Raw genomic sequence first — 22,406 nt, 5'->3', positions numbered from 1 at the left:
TACCTGCTAAATCTTTTGACAGCCGCTTCCTCATCCCACTGCCTGAAAATGAATCAACTTAATTATTCCTGTCATTGTATACATGCAGCTGGCTTAGAGTTGCCTCTTTATCATTGGCTCCAGCTACTGTCCTTGTATGCTGCAATAGTTAAGAAGATTGAAAACTGTTTTTTGTTACTGTTGTTGCTTTAGGTTTGGGATTTTTTGTTTGTTTGTTTGTTTTGTTAGTTTTTTTATAATTCCGAAGTATGCACACTGTAATAGAACAAATGATCAGGGATTTTGATGTCTCTCATCAATGTTTAGATTGTCCCAACACTGAGCTTAAATTTACTTGTGTAGGATGGCATGTTTGGATTAATATTCTAAAACAATGCAGAGTGAAAGCTTGTTGCAGGCTGTGACCAATGTACTAGTGTAGTGAAGTCACAGATTGCAATATGTGGAGATAGAAAAACAAAGAATAGCATTAAATTTTCTTACAAGGACCTTGAAGTCTCTCAGGATTACTCTTCTGAGTAGTCTGGAAATATAACCATTGATCTAGTTAAGACAATTCTTCTGTTGGAATAGCCTAAAAAATTGTCTTGAATTACCTGGAGCACGCTTTAAATATGTAAAGTTTTCATTAAAGTGGTTGACAGGTTGCTTGTAAACTGAAGTCATTTCCCTTCCCTTCAGAATTAGATTTTCTTTATGGCCTCCTTTGTCAGTAAGCACTGTTCATTAAGAATGATTTGGCCATTTCATTCTACAACCTTATTTTTTGCCTGCACTGTTGATTTAACTGAAGGAAATCCCATTGTGACTAAAATGATCAAGCTGGATCTCAATAACTGTATGATATTTTCTTCTTCCTTTTTTTACATTGTACGAATGGAGCTGTTTCTTTTCAGCAATGTTTAGATAGGAAGGAAGCAAGGTATGAATTGCAAAGATATGTCTTCCCTCTAGTTTTCTGGTTGTTGTCTTGTTGATTTTTTTTTAAGTGGTCACATGTAAAAGCCAATGAATGCAGCCTTAAAATGTCTCACATCTCAGATTCTTCAAGTCTGGTTGCAGAGGGGGAGGGTCTCTGGATATAGCACTGTCCAGTGAGTTGTCTTTTATCATACACTGCAAAGAGATGGGGAATCACGCTTTGCAGAACTTGCTAATTCTGAGCCAAATTATGAAAGCACCAAACCCAGTACATCATTGTTGGACTCATGACTTAAATCTGAGTCTTGTCCATGCAGAAGGAAGGTAGATTGTCAGATTAATGGCAATCATTTAGTACAACGTACCAACAGACACACATGCCTGAGTTATCTACCAAGCAGCAATCAGTGTAACACATGGCACAAGATAGTAGAAGTATAACACAGCGCTTCTGTGACAGTCTTTGCATCTTTCTTGAGTGACTTGTGAGAGGGGCATTACATGTGAAAAGGCATGCTAATTCAATAGAAGCAGTGAAGTTGTGGGGAAGTTATGAGAAGCATTCATCTTCTACCTGTTCTTCTGCAGGTGGGTTGTTGTGAATCTGCAGCCTTCTGGGATGTTCTGGGGGTGATTTCTGAGAAGATTGGTGCTGCAAGTTTGTAGAAAGAGGGTTTCTGGTGTGTGGAAGGCTCAGACTTAAATTTCCAGAAGCTTTGCAGGTAGTGGTTGGATGTCTTAAATGGCAGCCAGTCTTCTCAGGTCATGCTAAAGACAAACTTTGCACTGGTATGGTATGTTATGGTATAGTAGAATAGAGAGGTGGCCATTTTGTGCTGCTTATAGTTGCAGACAAGTTGCTGAAATGTAGTCACTGGGAAGGTTGCAGTATAGTTGGGTGTCAGGCTCTGACAATTTTCTCTTCTTGACATTGATGCCTTCTCACTTTTTGTTTCCTCGTTGTAGAGCCTAAGTGTTCAGACTTCTCCACAATCCTTAAAGGCACAAGCTTTATTTGCATAGATAAAAGTCCTTGTGGCAAGAGGCAGGAGTGAGAAGAAAGAACAAAAGAGGAGGAAGTGCTGGAGAGGCAAAATAATCAGAATGTGATATGACAGAGATTAGGTCAAATAAGCAAAATACAAAGGAAGACAAAAACAGTTTAACAAAAAAGATGCATAATTTAATGTTATGGTGATATCAACCAGAGAAATGAAAGGCAGATTAGGTGGATACAAAAGGCTGAGAAGAAGGTCCTGTGGGTCATGGCTGTTCAAAGAAGTTGTTTGTTTGTTTGTTTGTTTGTTTGTTTGTTTTCTCTCTACTGTCTTTCTCTTACTGTCTTCAGTGAATTTACCTGTCTTAGTCATAATGCAGAACTTGGGATTCTCATACCACACAAAAGGTCATCAGAAAAAAAGGACGTGATTGAAAGCAAACGTGCCCTCTGAAACCCTCATCTCTCAGTAAGAGAAGCAAAGTGTAATGTAATTAAAAGAACTGTCTACAGTGTTTATGTGCAATTACACTGAGTAGAGCATACCTTTAATTTCATTGTAAGGTCAGATACACATGGAGGAAGGGTTGATGCTGTCTTTCATACAGCAGTATTCAAGGGCTGGCAACTCAGCTTTAGAAATTTCAGACAGATTAGAGGATCTTGGCAGTGGTTCCCAAATGCTCAGGAGACTCACTGCAACCAACAGCTTTGACATTTTGGCCAGCTAGTTAAATATTGTTGGCTATAAACATTACAAGGCAATTGATCACCCCCTTATGCGCTGGGCCTGGGGCATAAGCTTCCTGCCTTCTGTCTGGGGAGCAAGGGGAGCCAATAAACCAAGTAGCTCTTTGATGATACCTTGTGAATAACTTTCCAGATCACAGTGAAGAAGAAGAATTTGCATTATTTGCACGTTACGTTAACCACAACATAGAGTACCAGAGAAAGGAGACAAGGGTCTGTACAAGATTTTGCAACTAAGCATAACTGAGAGCACCCGTAGTCCTGATTACAGGCCTATGTTTGCTCGCAGCTTTGGTTTAGGGCTGAAAAATCAGGGCAGTATGGTGGTGGTAGTTAGCACAGCAGTGTAGTATGCTTAGTTTAGCAGTTATACTCTGCCTATATGTTTGAAATGGCAATAATTTGTTGCTTTCTAGCAGACAGGGAATTTGATCCCATCCGCAGTGGGACTTAAGTGTCTGAATTAAACGTCTGAATTTCTGCACTTTTTTTTTTTTTGCATGATAGTACAGAATTGATGACTGCAGCCTGAGTATAAAACCACGTGTAGTAAACTTGTCTGGTGCAACTTCTCAGCAGGCCTGAGAAAGTGGAAGTGAAGCCAGCAGTTGAATGTCATACTCTCTGTGACAGTGAACAGTTAAGCACAGTTCGCCGGGAGTTTGGACATTAGTATTAGGAGGTACTATGTTTTCAAAAGGAAAGCTTGGTTTCCAGTCTCTCCCCTCTTTTCCCTTCCTAGTACCAGTATGGTTGCTAATAATAGTAATTAATTGCAATTAATAATGTATAACTATATAAAATATAAATTAAAATTAATTAGCAGCAATTAGTAGTCGTTGCCAAGAAGGCAGAAAGCGCAGGAGAGAAGATAATTTTAAATATCCAGCTTATTGCTAAGGCTGTCTGCTTAAGTTTTCTCCACTGTTCCTTTAAGGTTATTTCTTTCATTGTGTTTCCTAAGCCCTTTGGGTATTAAAACAAGACCCAGTGATATCACTAGGAGAATGCCACTAATCTCATTGGACAGTGTAGCAATTCGTTAACATTCAGGTGTTATGTTTGCTTGGCCTTACTGTTTGTAGTTTCTGAGGTGTGACAGCATGTTTATTACTTAGACTGGTATGATCTGGTGAGTGCACTCTAATGCAGTCAAGGAGGCATTACTACCTCTAAGCAATTGGATGGCAGTCAAGAGGAGTTTGTCTTTCAGATGGGGAAGTAGCAGGTTCCCACAGGCTAAGCAGTTATTCAGAAGGGTTTGGCTGCATGCGGTCACCATCTGAAAACAGATACTTCTCTATATAAAAGGCACAGTGCATAGCTGTAGAGTACAGAACTCAAAGTTGTTTTTTACCATCAAACCAAGTTTTAGACTTGCTCAGACACACAGCAATGTACCTACTAGATTTGTAAGAGTGGATGGAGAGGAGCTCTGCTTTGTCTGGGCCAGATTTCCAAGATTTACTGAAGTAGCATCTTAATTGCAAGGATGCATGGAAATGTGGTGAAGGCATTTGCTTTCCAGCTGGGCCAACAGCTTTTTGAGAAACATCTTGCTCTTCTTGAAGTAAATCTCTGGGATGGATGTTGTCCCTATAGTAAGGAAGGAGACTATCTTCCATTTTTTAATTGCTTACTTTCAATTGCTGGCCACAGCTAAAATGAGTGTTTAGATCACATCTAGGAAATAATTTACCTCTCAGGAAGCAAAAATAAAAAAACATAGTACAGGCAATGACAGTTACAAGACTAAGACTACACGTGTGAACCAATGAAATATTCATATGTGAAGTTAAGTTTCCAGAATGATTAGGGAACCTCTGAGGGGCTAAGCTTCTGTTTTAAGATACATGATGAAAGTGGAAGAACAAAGGAAAATGAATGGTGCAGAAAAAGCTCTTGGCCTCTGTGTAGCTGTTAATTTCTGTCATGTCTGCTTTCATACCGTGGCAGTGGTTGCTGTTTCCTACTGCTTTCTAGATGTTGGGTTTGGGTGGAATAGGCCTTTCTAAAACTGACACTGTGTTTTCAGCCAACTTTAGCACAGCATCGGATAAATGTTTCAAGGTGTGTGATTTGCACCAGCACCAAAGAAATAAATCCAGAATTCGGAGAGAGAGACGGTAATCTCTGATATGTAATTATTTGAACTAAAGCCAAGCAATTCCTCTTAGTTAACTGTGTCTCAGCAGTTTTCTCTGATAAAATAATTATTATGCAGATTGATGGCTGTTGCCCAGTCATCCTTCATTCTCATTTTTGGTTTGCATTGTTTATGGCATTACTTCAAAAGCAATCCTGTAATATCCCTGGCAAATTTATCTCTCTCTTCTGACTAATCAAGTTCTCTTTCGTTCACTGTATATGATAATAATGTGCCTGCAGTGTAGAGCTCTCACAGGATTACCAAAAGGTTGAGGTTGGAAGGGACCTCTGGAAGTCAGCTGGTCCAACCGTCCTGCTGAAGCAGGGCCACCTAGAGCTGCATGCCCAGGACCATGTCCATGCGGCTTTTGGGAGGGAGACTCCACAATCTCTCTGGGCAGCCTGTGAAAAAGTGTTTCCTGATGTTCACAAGGAATCTCCTGTGTTTCAGTTTGTGCTCCCTTCTTGTCCTTTCACTGGACACCACTGAAAAGAGTCTGTCTCCCTATTCTTTGCACCCTCCCATCAGATATTTATATACTCTCATGAGATCTCCCTGAATTTTCTCTTCTCTGGGCTGAACAGTCCTAACTCTCACAGCCTTTCCACATTGGAGAGATGCTCCAGTTCCTTCATCATCTTGGTGGCCCTTTGCTGGACTCTCCCCAGTATGTCCGTCTTTCTCTTGTGCTGGGGAGCCTAGAACTGGACACACCAATCTCTCTCCATCTCAGAGACCATGGAGATTCATGGTAAACTTGCTGAGGACTGAAGCAACGTAGCTACAAGGCAGAACAGGGAGAGGGAACTGGAAGTGCTTGGATAGCAAATAATAATGATCACAAGGACAGTCGCATGGCCAGACCCTCCCTCCTTTCACCATGATAGCAATGAGGGAAACAACAGACCACAGTTTGTGGCTTATCACTACTGGCCTTTAGTCAGGAGAACACCTTTAAGGCCCAGTAGGAGAGTTGTAAGACCTGAAAAACACTGCAGTATGTACTGGCTGGTACACATCACCTGGGTCAAGCTGGCAGAAATCAGGATGTGCATCTGCACTCTCAGCAACTTAGGACTTCACAGCTTTTTTATGCTGTTACAAGTGCATTGTTGTATGCATGCCTGTACCCGACATGACAGGACTATCATCTCAGCTCAGAATCCAGAAGAGCCACGCTACTGCTGCCACGAGCACACGAGCCACAGACAGAGCAGGATTTACAGTCCTGTAACCACCAATCGTAGTTCAGCTGTTGGGAGACTGTCAAGTGATAAATGACCCTTTCCCCACCAGTCCCCCAAAATCATAATTTTCTTGTTACAGAGCAGATGGGCTTTTGCTGTAAGCTGTGTTGCCCTGCCAGAAGTTAGCTTATTTTCTGGTTATGCTACTGAGAAATTGACTTGAGACCAGATAGTACTAATCTTCTGTACCTCGGTGGTGGGCTGGACTCAGCTGGCCGCCAGGTGCCCACCAAGCTGCTCTCTCACTCCCGCTCCTCAGCAAGACAAGGAGGAGAAAAAACAATGAAGCAGCTCATGGGCTGAGATAAGGCCATGGAGATCGGTCACCAATTGCAGTCACAGGCAAAACAGACTCAGCTTGGGGAAGATTAATTTAATTTACTGCAATTATAACAGAGTAGGGCAGTGAGAACCAAAATAAAAACAACCAACTAACCAAACAAAAAACTAAAACCACCTTCCCGCCACCCCTCCTTCTTCCCAGGCTCACCTCCAATCTCAATTCTTCCATCTCCTCCCCTCGAACAGCACAGGGGAATGGGATCTGCGGTCAGTCCCTGATGTTTCGTCTCCACCATTCCCTCACAGTCACTCTCTGCCTCTGCTCCCCATGGGGTCCCTTCCACAGGATGCCGTCCTTCCCGAACTAATCCTGCGGGGGCTGCCCACAGGCAGCAGCTCTTCAAGAACTGCTCCCACATGGCTCAGTACCGCGGGGTCCATCCCCCGGGAGCAAACTGCTCCACCACAGGTCCCCCATGGGCAGCAGCTTCCCCCAGGCCCCCTGCTCCTGCGTGGGCTCCTCTCCACGGGCTGCAGCTCCGGCCCGGGGCCTGCTCCTGCGGGGGCTCTCCATGGGCCGCAGCCTCCTCCAGGCCACATCCACCTGCTCCACCGGGGGCTCCTCCCCGGGCTGCAGCGTGGAGATCTGCTCCATGTGGGACCCATGGGCTGCAGGGGGACAGCCTGCTCCACCAGGGACTTCTCCACAGGCCGCAGGGGAACTGCTGCACAGATGCCCATAAACCCAGTACAACCTGGAAACCTTACGCTGACACAGAATAAGATTTGAGACAAAAACACAGAAGGTGTTAACACAGGTTTTCTTTTCCCTTCCTTGTCAACCACAGGTAATGCAGGTAGTGAAAGAACAGATAATGAGAGCACTCACTACCAAGCCTAGCTCACTGGATCAGTTCAAGAGCAAGCTTCAGAATCTCAGTTACACAGAAATACTGAAAATACGCCAGTCTGAAAGAATGAACCAGGAAGATTTCCAGTCTCGCCCAATTCTGTAAGTGCTGTCTTCTCTCCTAACCTATTTTTGCATGGAAGTATTAACAAATGTGAATGATGTTTGTCAGCTCTTCAGGGGGAACTGAAGTAAGAAAGCTGTCCAGAGAGCTGTGCTCAAAAGCAGTAGTGCAGCATCTGTCTGCACAATGTGTATATGTTTTCTTCTGCTGGGACTCCCAACTTTTTCTTTGAGTTCAGTTAAACCAGATTTATCAAATCCCTATAGGGTCTCACCTGGCTTACTTGTAAAAAACAATGCTCTGACATTTCCTGGCTTTGTATGATTGTGTTTATGAGCCTGTTTTTGTTGTCAGGAATGACCTTTTTTATTTGTATTTTTTAAAACTTTGTCTTCTGTCTAAGGGCATTTAAAAATTGCAGATGCCATTTCTCTGAGCCAGACAAGATGTTCAGAACAAGAGGACTGACTCCAGAAAAGAGTGGGGTTACGTATTACTGTCTTTACTGATAGCATTATCTTTGGTGTTAATGAAAAGCCATTATTTATTTGTAAAGGATAACATTCTGGCAGCGAGACAATGGGATTCTCATTTCTCTGTTATTTACTCCAAATAATCAAATGCTAATATCGCCACCACAGCTCCTGCCTGCTGCTCAGAATACCCTTTGTTCTGTTATGTAAAAAATGGAGGCTATACTTGGCTCTGGACCAGGGCTCATGGCTGAACTAATGGCACAGGACAGGTTCAGACTCTGCAGTGCACAAAGGATGTGCTGAGAATAGCAGGAACCTTTTGAGATCAGCAGAGAAATAGTGAGGATTCCAGAAGCATCAGTTGAAATGTCATGAAATCTTGACTATGTTTGAAGTGTAAAGGCTCATGATTTTCCAAATCTCCTTTACAAGGCAAAGCTGTAGAGAAGGATTTGGACCAGGGAATTTGAGAACTCAGATGCAAGATGCTCATTTTGATTTGTTTCTAAAGGATATAGATATATCTAAGCTCCAGGGACACGTTCATCCAAGGGCAGCCGGGCAACAGTGGAAGCATAAACTAAGTGGAATTACGCACTTAAATTTTAATCATACCAATGTGGATCAAAGGGAGAATGCTTCTTTTATGTTTTCAATGTATTAGGAGATAGGACCTAATGCCCAATTAGAACTGATGTCACTCATAGTAATGTATCAATTAAACAGTTACAAATAATTCCAGTCATTTTGCATCATTACACTGCTCAGAAATCCCCTGCCATTCCCCTGCAATGTTTAGTGGTTCCAAGCCACTCAGTAGTGCTAAGCTTGTCACCAAAGCTTCTAGTTTTCCTTGCTTCCCCTATGAGTCAACTGTTTAACTATGATACAGGTCAGCTTTTTATATTCTCACGCAGCATTGCCTAGCTTTGTTAAACTTGCTAGTGCCCTCTGCAAGCTCTTTATTCACAGTATTGCTCTGGTTAGTTGCTGCCACAGTGCAGAATTTCCTTCCCTATCGTGGAATGAATGAAACAGCTAACACAAATAGTTAAAAGCAAATGAAATGTTACCAGAGGACTCATTTCAGATTCTGGACAAAGGCTAAGCCTAAAGGTTATAGAGGCTAACTGAATCGATAAGGTGTTTAAGCAATCACAACTGCATTTGCAGAGATTTGGCTGTATGCATTTGCATTTTGATTGCATCCATGATCACTTATTCTTGACAGTAAAAAGAAACGGTTCTTTCATTTTCCCATTTGATTTGATTCCGTGTACTGAACTCTCTCAAATTGCACAGATGACACGACTGATAGAAGTACAGAATCATGGTCCCATTGTAGGAAAAGAGACTGTGAGTGAAGAGAGCAATCGTGGTTGTGCTGTATATTTTAAAGCCTTACAGATAAGCTAAAAGAGATTGTGCACAGCTGAATGTAAAGTCAGTGGGCCTTGTTTAATTCTGCTTGAGCTTATGGCAGTCAGATGATGTTTTTTCCTGCCTTTAACATGATAAAAGTCTTTCTTTTGCTGTTCTTTGTATAAAGTACTGATGTTCTGAGTTTTTAAGCTGCTGGATGAGGGAAGTTTCAGTTAAGTTGGACTGGAGTGTAAGCTGAAAAGTAGTGCTCTAGATCCCTGTAAATGCAGCAACCTTTTTTTCCAACAAGTAATTGTTTCTTTTACATGATCATTGTTTCACGTGGAGCTCATTTTTTCAGAGGGAAAGTAAGAAGTCCTACAGCACAGAAAGCATTCAAGAGCTTGGGATCATTACTGATCATCCAAACTGCCATTGCACAACAAAACTATAAAATATCACTGGTTTATTTGCAATGGCTGTGGAAGAAGGTGTGTAGGAAGGAATCCTATTGGCCTGTAGAGAACCAGAGATCTCCTTGACATGTTATGTGGCAGTAGGGATGGTTTAATACTGGATAAAGTTCTGATGTCCATATGGAAACTTGCTGGTTAAAGGTAGTTCATGCCAGTTAGGGAGCCATTGCTAAGTAATATCTGGCTGACAATCAGTACATACAGGAATATAGATGGAGGGTGTGGACGCTTTTCAGCTTTTTGTCTTTACAAATTTCTCTGCAATATTGGAAAGAGTCACTAGTGCCTGCTCTGAATGCAGAAAGTGGTTAGGAGAGGGCATAGCTACCAGCTAGAAAGATAAAAGGACAAAACCACACAAAATGATTTAAATGCCTGCAATGTGTCCCATCCTGGAAAGGGATTATAAGCTGGAAAGGTAATAGCTTAATTATAAGCAGGAAAGGTAAAAGCTGGATTGGATTGAACTAGTGCCGAAGAAGAGCTAGTTTCGTTTGAATAATTAAAAAAAATAATCCAATAGTTTTCAGATTTGAAGACAGGTCTGTTATTTTAAAAGCATGTAACTGATGGCAGGATTTTGCCTATAGTGCTGAGACCAGTGAGATCAGAAAATTACCGATCATATATTACTCTGTAGTTCCCTCAACCCATCTGTCATATCAGCCCACTGACTTTTGTCATTCTTACATCACAGGAACACAGGAGGAAGCTAACAGCAATTTTTAAAGCCTTACACTTTCCTAGTTTGTTCTCTCTCTCTTTTCACAAGGCACAAACTGTTCAGTTGATGTCATCTGAAGGAGAATAAATAATTTTATCCCAAAATATATTTGCATTTATGATCTTCCTTTAGCTCTTTGTTCCTCTGTGTGCTCAAGCACGGGGACTGTAAAACTGAAGAAAGTACTACCTCTGAGCTACCCCCTTCAGAGGGGATTACCTGTTTATTTTTGGATTGGTTAGAAATCCTTCTCTTCCTCTGATTTGTAAAGGGCATATAGGACTCTAGAGGACAGAACAGGGAATACTCTGGGTTTTAATAACCAGATGTTAATGTGCTGGATGACCCATTCTTTTTTTTTTTTTTTACCAGTAGTGTCTTATAACTATAATCTTATGATATCTTTTAACACCTTTCTAATGACAGTCATCCAATTTCTAAATTAAACTACCTAAACATCACACTAATGTTTTTATCAGTTTTGAATGTTTGAATTCAGCTAGAATGTTTCAATCCAGCTAGAGACAAAGCTTATAGCTTAGACCGTTCAGTAATCTGCACTGTGTTTTAACACGGTTTTCCTCTGCCCCTGCTCCCAGCTTTTACCTGAGGAATGGGGAGGCACATCAGCTCTGAAAGGCAGGATGTTTATTCAAGCACAAAATTGTTCTGATCACAGTATTTAACTATTCAGTGTTTTCCTGCCTTAGTTCTCAATAAGAAAACAATAGTGTTTGAAATTATCCTAAAGGACTTATAATACATTTCCGAAAGGTGGCCTGTTTCTATAGTTACAATGCTTGCTTGCTTTTTGACCAGCCATATTTTCCCAGCTTGTAAATATGCAGTGGGTTATGCATCAAGTACTCCAACCATTTTGTTAATACTTGGGAGAACGATGGCTTTTCTGTTTAAAGCCCTGATGTCTCTAACAGAGAACTTCCAGTGGCTTCAATGGGGTGTTGGCAGATCAAAAGTACAGGATCAACATGAATGTGGAAATCAGCAGAGACCAAACTTCCTAAGAAGTGAGACATTTTTATTTTATCGATGGAATAGCACAGCTTTGCTTTCTTTTGATGATGACTGCTGGAACATACTGCCAGACAGAATGATTTTTGGTATTACCTAATGTGCGCAGCAATGCAAAATTATGGTTCTGACACACTTCATATTTTATAAACCATCTACACGTTCAGTTATTTTTTTAATCTTACCAGGCTTACTGTCAAGTTGATGTTTCAACCTGTCTTTTATGTATTCTTAGTGAATCTAAGTGAGGATATAACTGATGAATTCAGACACCTCTGAATCCATATGATGGTATATGAACTCAAGCTTTAAATATTACACGCATATTTTTTCCACCTAGTTCTTGACACTTTTAACTCTTTTATCAAAGTAGGATGTAGAAAATGGATTTCCTGAAGGATATATAATAACATTTCTAAATGCACAGCAGGTTTATGCAATCCTGGGCAAGGGTAAAACTTGATCTTTGAGCAGTCCCCATCGTGGGTTACTCTTCCACCCAATTCTGCTAGTAACAAATTAATTGAACTGCATAGGATCAATAAGAAACATATAGAGCTGGTAATCATTTTGGCTCATTGGCATTGCTCGTTGCTGTTTTTTCTTGTTATTTCACAGTGTGTTTTAGCCTTCTTGTATTGTCCTAAATGCTAGTAAAGTATACTAGCAGAGGATTGTACGACAAAAGGTGACAGACCCTCAAATAAGCTTCACAATGTTCCTGCAATGAAAGAGCATTATTTGCTGCAGAGAAAGCTTGTTGATGCTTTATAGGAAGTGTTATTTTTAGATGCATAAACTGAGAAACAAGTAAGTTACTTGCCTGAGTCATACACTGATGCTGTAGTGGGGAGATGTCTAGAACAGAGATACCCTGACTCCCATGCCTTGTTATAAGAGAACATTTTATTTTTTCTGGAGCAGGCTAGATTCTGACCTGGGCATGCCTCTCACTGTTGTCTCCTTTGGACAGAAACATCTTGTGAGACTCTCCATCTTAGAGGAAAGAGGATGGATTTTGATTGAATCTCACAAGTGCCTATTTTCTTTCCTCCCAAGGGAACTAAAGGAGAAGATTCAGCCTGAGATCTTAGAACTGATCAAGCAGCAACGTCTTAATCGACTTGTGGAGGGTACCTGCTTTAGGAAACTCAACAGTCGACGTCGACAAGGTACAGCTGAGACTTCCTGGTCTGACTTTTTATTATCACTTCTGTCTAAAAGTTGAGATGATGAGTACTGCTCTTACTAACAAAAAGCTTGGTTTTATTGCTGCCTTGACTGCTTTTACTAGGGAACATCTGAAAGAATCTCCTAGTTGCAATTGTAGAATTTTCTCTGTTTCACTGGAACTGGTTTTGGTTTCATCTGGAATAAGTCCAGCATTTGATGAAAATCTCAAGCAGCAGTCTGAACTTAGTATTTTAATTTCTGCCTCGGTGTCCAGTCGCCTTGTTCTCTCAGAACAAAATTTCTACCTCTGCAGGAATAGCACATATAACTTTGTGTAGCCACAATTTGAGTGTCTCAGAGTTGGATCATCTATTTTCTTGTAGGTTTATTTAAATTATATTACTAAACAAATAACAGATGTCCAGTACTTTTATACATGTGATGAGCTCATTTTGTACCTTTCCCTCTAGTACTGCCTGTCCTTAGTTTTTGCCATGAATTACCATATACATTAAATATATTATGGTGTTCAAATGTACTTTTAAAAAACACTTAGATCAGTAATTTGTTTACATTCAGATGAATAATGATTGACATGAGAAGATTATTTTCCCAATCTTATGAGTCATTGCTCTGTACTAGATTTACAGCTCGTTTTATACAGTAAAACTCTTTATGGTTCTTTTTCCCCTCATAGGGGCACGCTTCTTTCTTAAGACAAAGTAATGGGTATATAGTGTAAATTGAGCAGATTAATTAGAATTTTATCCAAAAAATTCCCTTTAGAACCCCTATTTTGTGAAGATTCAGACTGCTGTTTGTTTCCCAACTGCAAATGCAATGAAAAATAGAAAGTTACAAAAACTAAGTACTGCCAAAGATCAATATTTGAGACCTTCAAATCAATTGTGAAAAGTTGCTTTTCTCACAGAAGGAAGAATCCCTGCAGTGCCTGATTTCTAAGAAAGAAGCAGGCAATTTTCCTTAATGTTGAGTGGTTATTTTGGAAAATTCCAAGCCTTTATCAAAGAGTCAAGTTGCAGAAAAATATGATGCAGCTTTATTTACTCTCTGTCAAGACTACAAACACCTATAAAGCCCTTTGAGCAGAATTTAGGGAAAGAACATTAATATTCCACTGTGACTTCCGTACAGATTTCATAAGAAGGCATGATGATATGTGTTTCCCTTCAGCAACATCTTTGTGGAGTGAATGTAGCTGAAGTAATGTGTAGTTTTGTTTGGCTATCAGTACTGAGGGGTTTTTATTTTATTGTTTTCAGAACCTTAATCCAAATGACTGAAATTCTAGGGAAGGAGCAGGGTCTGTGGCAAACCTTCTTGTTTTGGCAGATCTCCAAGAAGAAGTTAGACTATTTTATCTTAAGCTGTTGTCAGTCCATAACTCATAGGATCAAAAATCTTAGAAGATATAAATTGGTTCAACTTATTTGAGTGGACCTGAAGATAATAATAAACAAAAGAAAAAGAATAATAGCAACTTGATCTTCTGGTCCACAGTTAAGAACATTACTGTGTACTATGCCTTGGAGTGAACTGTATGGGCCACCAAATTAATTGCTTCGACGTCATGTTTATTCAGGGCCAAAAGAGTTCATGATTCTTTGGAAACAAAATATTTGTTTCCGTGCCTCAAAGAGCTTACTTACCTTCTCTGAAGGTTGTTTGGTTTGGTTTGGTTTGTTGGTTAGTGGTTTGGATTTTTTTTTCGCTTTGTCAGATAAATGTCCATTTAGAAGGGCATGTTTCCACATGCCTTAGAGTTGTGTGTACTTTATGTCAGTCTTCCTTTATTCCCTGAAGTGAAAGTGTAAGGTATCCCCCTGGGAAAAAGGGAGGGAAAAGACACAACAACCATTACTAAAGATGAGTAGACTCACCAAAGTCTAACACTATGTAATCCAATGAACAAGGAAAGCATGGTAAACACAAACATGTTTGGTTTATAAGCTGTTTAATTGGGAACTGTCCCTTTTAAGGTATGTACAGTGCCTGGCATAGTCCAAATAGCGAATAATTGCAGCTGACACAAAGTGGAAGAAGCTCTCTTGAAACTTGCCTCTTTCCTTCAGTGTTACCTGTACCCCAGCCAGAGCAAGCTCTAAACCAGGCCTGTTGTGATGTCAAGAACTAGAAGATGAGCTAAAGTGAAGGACCAGAGGCTTAGCAAATGATGCTAAACATCAAGGCAGACCAGCTTTCAGATAACTCCCCTGTATGTCCTACTAAAAATGGTACAAGTCCCTAACTCCCAAGTGTGCCTTCTCTTACCTTTACCCTACCTCCCCATCTCTTATCCCCTAACCCACCCCACAGTAAGTGTGCCCTGTGCTTACTGAGGGGATCAGCAGGCGCCCCATCACCTGCCCACTGCCCCAGCTTGCTTTCTGTGGAGCATGGCCATGGTCCATCCAGGTTGACTTTGCGCCAAAACAGGAATGGGGAATGCTGTGAGGCATCACGGTTTGCCCGTTAGGTGGCAACCTCCCTTGTAAGAGTAGTGAGATCAGGTAACTGTTCTACCTCAGCATGTGTACTGCTCCTTTTACATTTCTTATAATTCTTTTTTCTCTTGAGACAATCTTGGGACAAATGTTGCAAATCTACAGATTACACAAGAGGAACCTACACAGGAGAAGCTGAAAGCATTAAATTGCCTATTTAAAAAATAATTAACTGGCATTATTCCACAATAAAGACTCCAGAGCAAACTTCCATTAAGACTGTTGTTTGAACATGTGGTAGGACACACATGGTTAGTCACAGTAAGTCGAAACAATTGATTTACAAAAAAAAAAAAAAAAAACAAGGAGGGAGATTACATCCTCTTACGACCTTCTGAGAGGAGGTGAAAAACATTTCTTACATACAAGGCATTGGAGCACATCCAGTCCAACAGGTGATTCTTTGCAGGGAGCGGGGCTGAAGGTTAAGCAGTGAAGTATCTGTAATCAGATCTCTGCCTTTTGTATTCCAGCACGGGATTGTTGTTCAGCAGGGTCTCTCTGCAGCTGAAATCCAGAAATACTATTATTGTCCCAGCAGGATCCTTGCCACTTCCAAAGAGTACATGGCCTTTGCCTTGCAACGTTTCACAGATGAACTGCAGTACTAACTCCTGTTTTTATTAGACATTCTTAATCAATAGGAAATGAAACAGTAAAATCTGGTCTGCCGTTCTGGTCACACTGTTCAATGGCAGGTTGTGAAGCTCTGCAAATCCCCACTTTGTTCTCTGACTGTGGACATCAGCTGACAGACAGCCCTCTTCAGCGTTCTCCTTCCTTTGGTAATTCCTAAAAGAAAGGGGTGAAGACTAAATCAAAAGCCTACAAAGCTCTTTATAGCCCTAAAAGTTATTTTTTTCCAGTAGAGCTAAGTAGCAGATAAAGACATTTTTTGGGGAATAATAGATACTTCTGTAGCTGTCATCCAGTATATTTGTAGTTTGTTGCTGGGTGCACCCTTGGAAATAAATTACCCTTTTAGCTTTATAAAAGATTATAGAGAAATTGCATGCTATCAAAGTGGTTTTGCAGTCGAAGACAAGGTTTCTTGAACAGTTATATTTGGAAGAGAAAGAAAGCCTGATGATGCACACTACTATATTAAAACACAAGGCAGAGTATTTTTTTTTAGTAACCTGGAAAGAGAAGAATTAAAAAAAAATCAAGCAAAGACAAGTTTTCCATCTCTTGCTAGGATAAGTGACTCACACTTTTGAATGAGAACACACTTTGTCTTTTTTCTGCAAAAAGCTACTGCTGCTACTTTGTTCCATCCTCCGTACTCCCATAAAAATAATATTGTTCAAGTATGTGACATGCTGAGAGGAACTGGTTAACCAAAGTGCCTCTGGCATTACCACAAGCCAATTAATTGCCAAGCCTTTGCAGAGCTTGTTGGCTTTCATCTAACCAGTTAAGACCAGTTAGAGTGACAGTGTGTCACTGTGGTAAGTATCTTAGAGAAACAGCACAGTGAAAGAGAAAGGGTGAGTCCACAAACATGTATCTAAAAGCTACATCCAAATATGTATGTTTTTACTGACATTGTAACACGTGTGTTCCCTTTGCTAAATGCGTGATCAAGCCTTTCTTTAAAAAAAAACAAAAAAACAACCCACCTTTCTTTTTTAGTAATCTGGAACATATCCTGGGATAAAAGGTATGCTCACAGACTTTTTTCGTTGAACATCTGAGCTATTTTCTCTCCAGAGGTCTAACTCTACAGCACTTCTGTACTAACCACCGCAATTCTTCACTTGGGATAGCATTGTTAAGGGTGTATGAGTCATTGACCATTAATGCACATGGAAACACCATATGTATGGCCACGCGCTCTGTAGCCCATCATCAAAATGTTCTGTGCCCTACTATTTGGTCACAGTTTTGAATATTACTCTTCTAGCCAAATTGGTAGCTGGTTTTGCTATTCAGTATTTTTTTTTAACCTTGTTTGTAAGCTTTAACAATGTGCTAGGATATGTTTAACCCATTAGCTGTTCTAACAATTGTTTGAAGTTTTAATGTTTAAAACTTTTTCAGGCTTAAAAAACAAATCAAAACAAACAAATAAAAAATCACAACAGAACGACTACTACAGTTTCCCAAAGAAGAATCTCTAGCACTTGAATTTGATTGCATCAGAGGTCAGCGAACTAAGAGACAGATAGCTCAGTGGCAAAGTTAAATACTAGTGCCTGAAAATTGCAATGAAATCATATTGTATCTAAAGACTCAGTGTTCAGCAACCACCCCTCCTTCAGTGTGTACACATACACACAGATCTCTCTTGAGGAGTGCAGGGGCTGTTGAGAATTCGTGGCACTTCAGCTTAGCAGATTTGTATTTAAGAGCTCTGGAGGTTTTGGTCAGTAGTTTTTCATTGTTTTATAAGCACTACTGTCTAATCATAGTAGAGAAGAGTTCAGGGTTCTCTTTTTTCTTTTACATGCTTTTTTGGTTTATCTATTTAGAGCTGAAAGTAAATGCTCGCCACCTCCCACATGCTCTTGTGTAATTAAGGCTTCTTTCACCCTTCTTGTCAGTGGGAACAATTTCATGCAATATTTATTTTGACTGCAGCATTACTTTATACACTCCACTTCCAACAAAATTGTGTTCAGCACCTGTACTAGTAAAATAACATGCATCCCATTCAAAGCTGCTTCCCTCCAAGGCGCCGTGATCTTGCATAAGTGGGTTATTGTCTGATAAACTGTAATGTCACATAGAGGAAAAGAAGAACCCCAGCTGGCTAAGGCTGAGGTGGTTGTAGAGGCTCCGGGAAGGCAGGAAGGATTACATCCCATCACTGATGTGCCGTCTGCCCTGCTCAGCCTGGCTGCTGCGGTCGCTCGGTGGCTGTGGCTGAGGGAACCTCGTTAGTTCCATTTATAGGTTTCATTTAAGGGCTTTCCCCTTGACAGCCAAGCTGTGGTATGATGGCAGTTATTAGTGAGCCCACAGGAGGATCGCACTGGACATGCTTCAAGCTTCACTCTATGGCTATTAGTTCTTTAATTAACCTTGGGTTATGGGGAATTGTTGTAAGAGACTCCGCAAGCCTTCAGAGCAAGGCTTTCTTACGATAAAACCACCTCTTCCTGAAAATGAAGTACAGAAATTTTCACTGGGCCTTTTCTCCTTCTTTTGTTATTGGAGCAGGGGGTTGAAATGGGAACAAGGTTACCAAAATGGTCTAACTCTTAGGAGGCTGAAGAAGCAACCTTTTTCAAACCCTCAATAAAAACCATAGCCCCGCACTAAGTCAAAAGGAATTCATAATATTTTATTTTATTTTATTTTATTTTGTTTTATTTTATTTTTATTTTTATTTTATCCAGTTATATCATCCTCTTCACCAGGTTATTGACAAAGTAGTGAGACCACGTTGGCTTTTATTAGGGAAAAAATGGTAGTTGTAATCTTAGTGTCAGAAGGATATATTGTCCTGAACAGTCTTGGAAGCACAGAAGTTGCAGTTAAAGCTAGGTATGTAGCCTCCTGCTACAGTCACTAGAGGCTTTTCTGTGGTAGACAAGGCGCAAGACAGTCTATCATCAGGTTTAACAGGATATATTTTTTAAGCATCAGGTTTTGAAATGCTTCTGGTAGAGTTCTCTGTAAAATTTCTGAATCTAGAAAAGTTTCACACGCATCCTTCTGATGCACAAGCTGCCCGACAAATTGCTTTTGTGTGTGTTCTTCAGATGACAATCTACTGAATGAATGCTCCTGCTTGCTCTTGTTTCAAATCCCTACAAATGCTTTGTAAGTGGGGTTTTCCTCTTGACCCCATACTGTGCAATATGGTATGTGCTGCTTACGGTCCTGTAATGCTTATATTTCAGCAGCTCTTTTTGTATCACAGAATCATCATCTCAGGCTCTCCTACCCACACACCTCTTAGTAGTGTGTATGTCTTTGAAGCAAGTAAACAGAATCTTCCCCATCACTGTGTTGACCTTTTGCCAGTGGTTGGTAAGGTCTTTTGAAACTTTTCAGAAGAAGCGACTGCACACTCAGTAAGTGGGTTGAAATGTGTGGTTTATTTTCTCCAAACATTTTTGCATTTTGACAAAATCTTCTAAAAAGCTGTATGGAAGCCCACTTTTGCCATTCAAACTGAATTGCCTTTCTCTGTGTTATATTGCATTGTATTTTAAATGGCTGGCTAGGGGACTTCAGAGGGTCCTTTAAAAAGAAGTAGGGTCCGTGAAGATTTTACTGAAGGATCGAAGTCCTTGCTTTGCTAACACCCAGATGCTGGCTCTGGTGACTGTACAGCTCCTCCGGCGTTTTATCCCAGCTGTGGCTTCATCCGCTCCCAGCGACAGCAGCATGATGGGGCTTTGTCAGTGCTAGCATTTCCCCTAAACTCTCCCTTCAGCTGCTGCCTGGGGCAGCATCAGTGCTACCAGCAGTGAGAGGAGCACAGAGGCAGAGAAGCCCCCCGCCTCCCCCCAGCACTTTAACGTCTCGCCTTGCTCCAAGATTCTGGAGATTTATAGCTTGGCTGTAACAAGACTGTATTTTTGACAGCTTAACATTGTGATCTATTTATTAAATAGAAAGTGCCCTGACAAGAAAAGGTAACCTTGTTCTTGCTGTTTCAGAAAGGGAATTGGCCAGCACCACCCTTGCCCGCTAGGCAGCATGGTAACCCTGCTCTGCAAAGCTGATGTTCTTCAGGGGTTAGATTTTAACAAATATCACTAAGGGCAGTTATATCCTGAGAAACAGGATTTGGCAGGAGGCATAAATATACATTTCCTAGGAAGGGCTAAAATGCAAAGAGGAATGTGATACATGCCCATTTGTGAACACACCAACCACTGAGTTATCTACAAGACAATGGACTTAATGTTTTTAAAATCTTTGCGTGTTCGCTGTGTTCAATCTCCCCATAAATATGGGAGTGTTCTCTCAACTACAAAAAGACATGAGTCAAAATTTTCTTAAGTTATGGAATATCTCAAATGTATCAATATTTGGATGTCCAACAGGTGACATCTGGCAGGGCTTAATTCTCACATAGGGGGTTCAAAATAATGAATCTTTTATGGGTGTGTTAAATTTAGCGGCTTAATGCAGTGGTTACTTACCTAGTATGTAATATCATGGGTAACATAATATCATGTAAAACTAAGTCAGCTGCCTCTTGCTAGTATTTGTCTTTGCAACCAGTGGCAAAATCAAGACAGAAATGGTAAATGAATGCCAGCTATGTTTAAGCAAGTGAAATTACTGGGCAAAGTCCCTGCCCTACTTTCCATACATAACAAATATTTCTTCTAAAAAAAAAAGAGGGGGCCAGTCCTTCCCTGTAGCGCCTCATTTGAGTATCCAGTTGATAATGCTAATGAAGACATGTCATTGACCTTGTTTAATGCCTTTATTTTAACAGACAAATTTTGGTATTGTCGACTTTCGCCGAATCATAAGGTGTTGCACTACGGAGACTTGGAAGAAAGTCCCCAGGGAGAAGTCCCTCATGATTCCTTGCAAGATAAATGTAAGTCATGCACAAGGATTGTGCTACTTTTGCTTCTTTCAAGCTCTTTATAACTAGTAGTGGGTTCTTCTTAATACAGGACGTTATCAACAGCTCTGTTCATGAAGACAGATAGCAGAGGACATTTACTCATGCATTCAAACACTGCTGTCCTTGTTTTGGCAAGCATGTGTGAGGACTGAGCTCAGCTTCCCAATGAGCTTATAATTTCATTCAGTTTGGAAATGTCGTGCATTTCATGGGGAGGAACACAGTTTATTTTCATTCCTCATCTAACTGCAGATGTCACATTAAAATACTTTGACATATTCAGAAGCACTTCCTGTCCATGGAGACGGCTGTTTCTTCTGCTGCAAACAATCTAGTGACTGGAGGAGAAATCCGTGGCAAACAGAGGTCTTTTTCATTATCATAGCAAGTGGACTTAAAGACAACACATTGCTGTGAGTGGTGTTGATAGGACCTCACAGTTACTTTGTTGGGAGGGGGCGTGCCTTTGTGACAGCTCCTACCATGAGATTTCTTGGGATATTTGGTAGGGACCAAAGTCATTTTGGAACCCTTCAGAAAATCATGCTCTCATGAAAAGTTCTCCTTAGTCCTTCAACGTGACTTGTAGAGGTTCAACCTGCAGTCCCAGGGAAGCTGTTTTTGATGACTGAGACAATGACCAGTGTGGTTCCGTCATCAGAAAATGACATCAAGAAATCAAGCACTGAATAAGGAATAATTTTTTTCTGTTCTTTTCTGAACTGCCATTAGTAATAAACGCCATTCTCAGCTTTATCAAATCAGACACACTTGTACAAGTATTCAAGTTGGTGGTTCCATTTCTTTCATGAAATAACAGAGAGAATAATTTTGCAGATGACAGAAGTTTCTCCAGCCTGCAAACTGAGAAAGGAGAAAATCAGTGATTTAAATTTTCTGTATGTTAGTACAACAAAGAACTGTTTCTCTTCTCTGGTCCCCCAACCTATCTGCAGGCAGCACCTTTTAAAATTTCTAAGTGTTCCCAGACACAGACTTGGAGGGAAGGAAGAACCTGTCTAATGCTGAAGCCCTGACAGTTCACTGTCACATTCACTTGTTTTTAGTACCTTCCTCCAGGATGTTTCAGGCTTTTACTGCAGTCTTGGCAGAATGTAGGACAGGTTCTCAAATTGCTGCATTGGCACTGGAAGACACTATCTTACTGGACAAGGGTTAGAGAAATTGCCCTTGAAAGTTACAGTAGTATGAGAATGGCAGAAAAAGAATGAAGGTCACACTTGAGTTGCAGGCACAGTTCCTGGACCAGCAGTTCCCAGATTTGGTTGCTTTGAGCATATTTCCATGCTCAAAACCCCAACCCGGACTGCAGGCTTCACTTTGCATTTGCATTTCCCACATGCTCTTGAGACTACTTGGGAATGTCACCATCCCATTGGGACAGCAGGATCCTGCTTTAGGAACCAGTGGGTCAGACCCATGTGTTCCCTGTGCATGCCTGCTGGCAGTGCAGATCCTGATGCAGTTTGAGGAAGATACGGTTATTTCTTAAATTTCTCAGACTTTTCAGGCTGTGAAAGATGTAAGATTTACCATACTGTGCCCCACATTAGGGTTTAGTGAAACGGAGTTGAGAATATTACAAGATGTGAGATTATAAAGCGGCACTATTTTAAACAGGTCAGGCCAAACTGGCTTAGGAATTTTACAGAATATTTTCAAAAAATACTTAAGTGTTCTGTGGATAGATATATACTGGATTTTGAGCTATTAAGGTCTGAATATGATGTTTAACGTTCTCCATGTACCAAA

The 22,406-nt window shown here is 40.6% G+C and overlaps 1 protein-coding gene across 6 annotated transcripts in view; it reads left to right on the top strand.

Moving 5' to 3' along the window:
* ELMO1 (engulfment and cell motility 1) overlaps window positions 1-22,406 on the top strand; it is a 305,675-nt gene that overhangs the window by 269,608 nt on the left and 13,661 nt on the right. For all 6 annotated transcript variants that reach the window (XM_048075572.2, XM_048075567.2, XM_048075571.2 and 3 more), the window contains 3 exons: window positions 7,195-7,358; window positions 12,450-12,562; window positions 20,496-20,603. In XM_048075572.2, coding sequence (XP_047931529.1) covers window positions 7,195-7,358; window positions 12,450-12,562; window positions 20,496-20,603 — 385 coding nt within the window. The remainder of the gene's footprint in view (window positions 1-7,194; window positions 7,359-12,449; window positions 12,563-20,495; window positions 20,604-22,406) is intronic.

The sequence above is a fragment of the Anser cygnoides genome, chromosome 2, assembly GCF_040182565.1.
Source record: "Anser cygnoides isolate HZ-2024a breed goose chromosome 2, Taihu_goose_T2T_genome, whole genome shotgun sequence".
NCBI lineage: Eukaryota > Metazoa > Chordata > Aves > Anseriformes > Anatidae > Anser > Anser cygnoides.
The sequence above is the reverse complement of the archived record's forward strand: the minus strand, read 5'-3'. Positions and strand labels throughout refer to the sequence as shown.